General features: G+C 38.9%; 1 protein-coding gene across 2 annotated transcripts; it reads right to left on the reverse strand.

Moving 5' to 3' along the window:
- Positions 1 to 1727: 1727 nt before the first annotated feature.
- LOC129190819 (cytochrome P450 3A27-like) lies at positions 1728 to 7178 on the reverse strand. 2 transcript variants are annotated; one of them, XM_054793456.1, is made up of 13 exons: positions 7011 to 7178; positions 6008 to 6101; positions 5884 to 5936; positions 5717 to 5816; positions 5526 to 5639; positions 5343 to 5431; positions 3801 to 3949; positions 3592 to 3719; positions 3429 to 3507; positions 3029 to 3189; positions 2737 to 2963; positions 2486 to 2648; positions 1728 to 2403 (listed from the first exon to the last, which is right to left on the reverse strand). In XM_054793456.1, exons 1-13 carry the CDS (start codon positions 7079 to 7081, stop codon positions 2296 to 2298), a joined length of 1536 nt encoding a protein of 511 aa, XP_054649431.1. In that variant the 5' UTR covers positions 7082 to 7178; the 3' UTR covers positions 1728 to 2295. The 2 variants fall into 2 exon arrangements, with proteins under 2 accessions (XP_054649431.1, XP_054649441.1); XM_054793466.1 differs by lacking the exon at positions 5717 to 5816 and having other exon boundaries at positions 7011 to 7065.
- Positions 7179 to 8239: the final 1061 nt, after the last annotated feature.

The following is an 8239-nucleotide window of genomic DNA, read 5'->3' on the forward strand; positions in this document are numbered from 1 at the left end:
AAGGAGTCGTTACTACAACAGCAAAACAATACAGTACATAGTATACACCGGCCACACACCAGAAAATCTTCTGAGATCCAGTACATGGACTGTATCAAGCATCCTGATAATGCCACACCATACAATCCTACACCACCGAAAACTAATAACAATAATAACATCATGTTAAATTAATAGTTTTAACTAAAACTAAGGTTTTTGCAGGGCTTTGCAAAGTTAGTGTTGGATTTTAATGAGTTTAGGAGTGTGACCTTGCACATTGTGGAGGGTTTATTATTCATATATGTATAATTATAACTATATGTATATACACATGTATATATATATATATATATATATATATATATATATATATATATATATATATATATATATATATATATATATATATATATATATGTATGTATAAATTTGTAGCTCATAAGAATCCAGTTGAGGTCATCAATTATTTAGTACATGGTGTGAAAAGGGGCCATTTGCACAAGAGTAGAGTGCAAACGCACACAAGAGCATATAAAGTGCAAAATCAAGGTAATACAAATCAAGAACCTATATACACTATTTACAGCTGTGTACATGTTGACCAAGCCACAGGTTTATTGCACGGTTTATTGGGTGGTTAATTGCACAGTTACTGTACAGGATTTTTGGAGCAGTTTTTGTTATGTCGCTAATGGAGCTCCTTAGTGCAGTGAGTGTATGTTGGAGCGGGTTGGATAGCTTGGCTGTCATTATCCTCTTGCCCACTTCCTCCACTTGTTCCAGAGGACGTCCCAGGACAGAGCTGGCCTTCTTAATCAGCTTGTCCAGCCTCTTTCTGTCAGCTGCTGTGATGCTGCGCCCCCAGAAAACCATGCCATAGAAGATGGCAGAGGCCACCACAGAGTCATAGAAGGGCTTCAGGAGAGCCGCTGAGCAGATAGAGTCTGCTCTGACCTTTTTTTATCAAGCACAGTTGTGTTGTCAGTCTAGTGCAGCTTATTCAGATGAGCATCCAGGCACTTAAAGGATGTCACCATTTCATTGTCCCTTCCCTTGATGTTCAGGTCCAGGAAGAGGACCGTAACAGAGCTTCCAGGTGACTCCAGGTGGGACAGGGCTCGATGGAGGAGGAAGATGATGCCGTCTTCCTCTCTGATGCCAGGCTGGTACGCAAACTACGGCGGGGGGAGATGACGGGGACAGTTGGGTAGAGCGCTGGGATATCAGAGGAGGGGGGCTGCTGCAGGGCTGGCACAGCTGGCGGAGGGGCAGATGTCTCCTCAAACCTGCAGAAGCTGGTGTTAAGTTAATATGCCCACTCTTTAGCTCCAGCTGCATGGGAGTTTGGTTCCTGGTGACCTGAGATGGTTTTCAGGCCACTTTTTTCTCTAAACTTTTCGTGTGTACACAAACGGCCTATTTGTCTAAATATTGTTCACAAAACTGTCTAATTCTGTGTTAGTGAGCACTTGTTCATGACATTACACAGGCTGGAGAAAGTCATGGTGTATGATAAAAGTTTCTGCAACATTGTATTATTGGCAACACGCTGGCAAACGTGCACTCAGTGAAGTGCACTCAGACGGTAGGCTCAACTCGTGCACTTAGTGTGAAACCAGAGATTAGTCGCAGCCTTACGTCAGCTTTCTGCCCTCTAGGAAATGTGCAAATTCATCAACAATTACTTGTGAAAATGTTAAAAACAACTGGAATCATACAGAAAATACATTCGTAGCACACTTCAATTGACAAATATGAATATTTATTTGGTTGTTATTCAGTTTTTACTTTTTCTTATGACTGATGAAGAGGCATGTAAAAGAGTATAGGAGGTCACACAGTGCCATGAAACAATGTTCTTGTTTGAAGGTATACAATTTATTAAGAGAAAGAGAATGTGTTGCATAGTGTGCAAAGGTTTGCATTATGATGTAAAGAATCGTTTTTTATGCACAGTACTTACACCACTGCTGGTGTTAATCTTGTTTAAAAAAAAGTATCTTTCTTTAACTTCTCTTTACTTTTAACTGTCTCTCAACTTAATCTCTTCTTGTTAGTGCAATGTCTAGATTGTGTATAATAAATTGCGTGAATGTAGCTGCAGCCTCAAGAAAAAAAATATGTGATTGGATTTGCAACAAATTTCAATCAAAGATGGCATTGGTGTAGTTGACAAAAGTATACCCTAAAGTTGGTTGTTAATTGTGTGCAGCAATGTGCAAGTTTTACTGTTTGTTAATTCATTTAAGTTTCTTTGTCTTTGTCCCATGTCATTGTTGTAAAATTATATTTTTTAAAGCACGTTACAGATAATCACATTTCTCTTGAAGCACAATCTGCAGCAGCTTCTCTTGCCACTAGTTTCAGTTTGATGGGATTCTTAGGTGATGTAAAACCGTCATTTGACAACTCCATTGGAATCTAGGAAAATATTTAAAAAAATAAAATCAGATCAAAAATGTATAACATTATAATTATAAAATGACTGTAACTGTCCACTCACGTCCGTTTCCTTGCAGGTGACAAAGCTGAAGCTCTGCAGGATCTCCACTAAAGACAACTTCATCATCAGCAGAGCAAATCGCATGCCAATACAGTTCCTTGGCCCTGCTCCAAATGGCAAGAAGGCGTAAGGGTCGATGTTGTCTTTGTTCTCTTTACCAAATCTAAAAAAAACAAACAAGAGTTAGACTGTCGGGCAAGTCACCAAATAATGTGGCAGTAAATTCCCTCACGTTCAAGTCACTATAGTACCTTTCAGGTTTGAAAGAGTCAGGTTCAGGCCATAAGGAAGGGTCACGGTGAAGAACGTAAATTGGTACCATTACCACAGTTTGCTTAGGAATGGTCACGCCGTTGACTTCCACTGAAGTCTTTGCAACCCTTTCCAGTCGATTCGCGATAGGGTACAGCCTTGCTGACTCATTCACTACCATATCCAGGTACTCCATCTGCATCAGGTCTTCATAGTTTGGTCGAGCCTAAAAGGACGTAACGTACGGTTGGCACTAAACTAGTTGCTGACATGAGAAAAAAAATTTAAGACCTTGTCTGGAAATGTTTCATCAATCTCCTTTTGCAGAGCCTTTTGGATATGAGGGTGCGTTGCTAGATTATAGGCTACAAAGCACAGTGAGCTGCTACTTGTTTCATAGCCAGCAAAGATGAAAATCATGGCCTGAGAGAGGATTTCATGATCAGTCAGACCTGAAACACATATACAATGTGATCAAACACAGCACACCATGGAAACAAGCTACAACTGCATGAAAGTTTTTTGTTTTTTGTTATTATTGACTGGTGTTGATTATATCCGTTACTTTGCAGAAAAAACTAAATCCAAGTTGCAAGATCCTAGGTCAAGATTATTAAGAAATTATGTGTGAATTATGTGCATGCATACAGTGAACCAAAGTTAGTAGGATACTCAACTGTCTCTTTTCTACCTTTCTGGTTGCTTGCATCTCCTGTGCTGGATTCTGACATCTGAGAGTCCACCATCAACTGCATGAAATCCACTCGGTTCTACCGGGAATGAGAAGCATTTTGATTTTAGGGGAAGGATATAAATTTAGCATGTTTGCAAACAACTTTATATTCATGGTTTACCTTGTGATCATTTTTGTTCCGGTCTGATTTGATGGTCTTTAGGAAGTTATAGAAGAAAGCCAACACATCAGCTGGGAAGAGTGACACGTCCATCTTCTCAATCACTGGCCGCAGAAATGGAAAAACAACTGAAATCATAAGGAAAAGATTTTGTTTTAAATAAGTGGCCACCACAAAAACACAGACATTGGTAAAAGTGGGTCACCTACCAATAAGCACAATCAAGGGATTCAAGAAGTTGAACTTGACCATTTTCTTAATGTTCGACACAAATGGATCAGAGGGATGGTTAATAGAGTCAATGTCCACACTGAAGGCAGTGCTGGTCACAACATCCATACTGTAAGGTCCAAAAACTCTGCAAATATGTAGTTTTAATTGGTCATACATGGTTGAAAGCACAATATCGCTATTAAACGATTAAAAAAAGAATATGACAAATGTCGTTGTTGTGCTTCTTGCCAGTAGGGTATAATTGATCAAATTTCAAAGCAATTTCAATTGTATTTCCCTTTTAAATGGTGCTCTGTTTACTGGGAACATACATTTGTGCATGTTTTTTGCATGTAACGTGCTCCATATCTTCATTGCCTTCAACAAAGCGCTTTTCTGCTGTTGCTGTTGACTCGAGATTAGATGACTGGAAATTGTAATAATTTGTTTTAGTAAACAGTAAGGGAGCCTTCAGTAGTGTGTGTGTGTGTGTGTTGGGGGGTGGGGGGGTGGGGGGGTTGGGGGGGGGGGGGGGGTGGAACAAGAACAACAAGAACTTTGTCTCATGCTAGTCTCCACTTTGTCTCCTGCATTTGCGGCCCACCAAATCGTATCTTGCGGCCAGCGACTGGACATCAAAGAGTAGTGTAACTGCAGCCCGCAACATCCGGGCAAGCTCAGTGTTACTTCCATACTTACAGGGGCAAGTAAACACCAACACTGAACTAATGGGGGTGTTATCACATGGACCGGGGGAGGGGTGGCCCTTTAGCGTCATTGTGAGCCATGTATTGTGAATTGTATCGTATCGTGAGGTACCCTGAGATTCCCAGCCCTACTCCCAATACTTGATGCGGCCCAGCCTCACCCAGACTCTACCTCCACTGGCCCCCAGTGAAATTGAGTTTGAGACCCCTGCTCGACAGTATTACACATACAATGTCCAAGCTGATCCCCACAAATGTTCAGTTAGGCTGAGGTCAAGACTATTAGCAGGTAAACACTGCTCGGTGGGGGTGAGTGTTACATAACCTCATCTTGATCTTATCTTCAACAAATCTAAAATATAATCTAAAATATGCATTATTTGTATATTAAACATTGACAACAATTTACCAGCCCTCCCAGGATCTGGTGGGCCTTTTTTTAAAATACCAGATTTTTCCCAAAAATTGCGTTGCAGTGATTTTTAGGTGTTTGTTGCAATAAATAAATGGTTGTAATTTTCCCTCTGTACAATTACAATTGGGACTCTAAATTGTACAGTAGGTGTGAATATATATACAGTATATGTGCCCTGCGACCAGTCCTGGGTGTACACTGCCTCTCACCCGAAGACAGCTGGGATAGCCTCCAGCATATCCACGACACGCCATCGGCTGTGTCGACATTTTCCATGTATGTTTTATGGGTGAAAAGCGCTTGACGGTTGTAAACATTTGTTTAAATTCCAACGTATTGCATGTAGTTTACCCACGCTTCCGTTAAGAACAATCTAGAGTGGTGATTTTTGTTGATAAGCAAACATTCTTACTCACTCTTTGACTTCAATGACCTCATCTGCCTCTGCTTTCTTCTGAAGACTCTTGATCAAATTACTTGAGTGTTGCAACATTATTCCATACATCTGTTCAAAAGTAAATGATAAACCATTAAATATGTACATATGAGGAACAAAACAAATGGTGCATGTGGGAAAAAAAAGCAGCAAGCTTTTTGACCTCTTTCAGTCGACCACTTGTGAATGACGGCGAGAGTACGCTGCGTATCCTCTTCCAGTGGTCATCTTCTACGATTGAAACTGCATCATTTAAAGGTCCATTTAGGCCAAGATCCTAAACACACAAACAATGACAGAATGACTTCTTAACAGAGTTTTTGAGTACTGTGTATTTAAAAAAACACTTTTTACCCGTCTGTTGGTGAAGACAGAATAACACTCCTTAACCAAGACAGTTTTGATCATAGCTGTGTCCACTGTAGCCATGATAGGCTGTCTGCCATCGTACAACCTTACAGAACACACTGAAGTGATTCAGCATCAATTGTGTATCCATATAAACACACATATACACTTACCCCCACACCCTTCCATACTTCTGAAAACATTTCATGTCAAAATTATGGATGCCCTAAATGAAAAAGGAAAAATGATCAATTAAATGCCAGGGCCATCCATATCAAAGCAGTAACATTATCTCACCTTCCGGTACTCCAAAAATGTTCCAATATATGGCAACGGTTTGGGACCTTTGATCCCTATTTTCTTGAAAAAGCCATAGGGTGCATTTCCATATCTGAAGATGAACAATACTGTTAGACACCTTAGATGAACGTCAACTGTCGTTTGAACACATTTAACAGTACCATAATGAAGCCAGTCTGAACCCATGTCGTGATATATTTCTAATTACCACAGTTTTAAATGCAGCTACAACTAAAAGTTTCAACAACTTTATCCTGCAGAGCTGAAGTGTATCTTTTTCCCGAAAAAATACACCTGACAGCAAAAAACAATAACATGTTATGCTAGGAATGAGATTCCAAAAGATAATGGAGGTTTTATCTGTTGAAAAGTTGTAACTTGTTGTAACTTGATTTCATGAAACCACTTTCCACAGTGGGGAGAAAATTCACTCAAACATTTTTACTCACATGATTAAAATTCAATCAAGTTTCCCGTGAGAAAATGTTAACACAGGAAGTGCAGAAACTATCAACAATTGTTGCGGCGTGGATTATATAAACTCTGTTTTCTCATTTTTGGACAATCTGAATCGTGCAAGTGAAAGGAACCTTCCACATATAAACACTTTACACTTTACTTCACCTGTATTTCTGGAAAATTACCTAACTTTTATTAGACTCACGCCCACTCGTTTTTAGCAATGATCAACATCTACCTGACTCATCTACCTGCATTTCATGTTTTATTTCTCGTCATTTCACCCCTCCTTTTCTTTCACATTTTCTGTAAAATATACAAGTTTATATAACTATATAAAAATAAATTATATAAGTATTAGTGACAAACAAGTTCGGACTTCCCGTGTGCATCTTGCATGTATGCCGTTGTTGTCCAGTTAAATGAACCGTTTCAACCTTCGATAAGATGTTATAGAATTAAGTCGAATCGAAGTATCACGAATGTCACATGTGGAACTTGGATAATATAAAGCAAAACATATATGTAAAAGTTGACTTACAGTACCAGCAGAGCAATGACAATGGCTATTAAAGTCCACGTTTCCATGGAAAAATACAGGGGAAAGGCCATCTTGTCCTCCTGCTCAAGTCAAAAAGATACGTCCAAGTCTGGCCGAGAACATCTGATGCACTGTCGTTCTTATATTACAAAAAACAGGTTGTTGCGTAACAATATATCACAACCATCAGCCTAGTGGGTGCGTCAGCCCGGCAAGGTTGGGAACAACCATTATGTAACACCAGGACTTCAGTCAGTGAAAACAAAGCAATCTCTACTAAAGCTCCTGATGAATACATCAGAATATTTCATCAAAACAATTGTTTTGTACAGTTACTCGACTCAAATAGCATGTATATTGTACTTTTACTCACTAAAGTGAATTATTTCTTTTTAAAGTATCAGCCAATATTTTTTTGCAAATAAAACAACTATCTTGAGATTACATTAAATACATAACTAAGATTTTTAAAAATATGTTTTGCGGTGATTATTTTGGTAGCGGTGTTGGATTTGAGTAAATATTCTTTCCCAGGGACGGTGGTGTGAATTGACGTTTAACCTCATTTGGAAGGCTAGAATAGGGTTTTTTAAAGTGAGGGTGGGTGGGCGGATCGAGCCAGATACAGTATATGATATCGACACCAAGGGTAGTATAGATACTAACGTTATTACATCGATATTTTGCCAGTTGTTTGCCAATGTTTATTTTCACAAATTAATGTGTGTTTTTTGTTTTTGTACATATTGTTACATTGATGATATTGTTATATGTACAATGGAACCTCGGTTTTCATCATTAATCTGTTCCAAAATATACAAAAAAACAACAACAACAAAAATGCCCATAAGAAATAATGCAAATCCAATTAATCTATTCCAGACACCCAAAAATATGACCACAAAACACATTTTATAGAACAGGGGTCCCCAACCACCAGGAAAAGTTTCAGGAGCAATGATAAACCAAGACATTTAACAAATAATTATGTAAATAACTACATAAAATTTTATGTAAATGCATATCAGTGCTGGAAGTACGGGTGATTATTTTCTTTGAAAAATAATACTCAGTTAGAAATCCCAGTTTTTCACAGCAGTACCATCCACGTCCCTGTTTGCTGTGCAACTCCTCTGGTGCACCAAAGCAGGAAAACATCCCGTTGACCTTGCACTCTTGACTCCAACAAATTTATGGTGTAAGGGAATAATTGTATTATTTTGTTGATA

This window comes from Dunckerocampus dactyliophorus, chromosome 1 (genome assembly GCF_027744805.1).
Source record: "Dunckerocampus dactyliophorus isolate RoL2022-P2 chromosome 1, RoL_Ddac_1.1, whole genome shotgun sequence".
Taxonomy (NCBI): Eukaryota; Metazoa; Chordata; class Actinopteri; order Syngnathiformes; family Syngnathidae; genus Dunckerocampus; species Dunckerocampus dactyliophorus.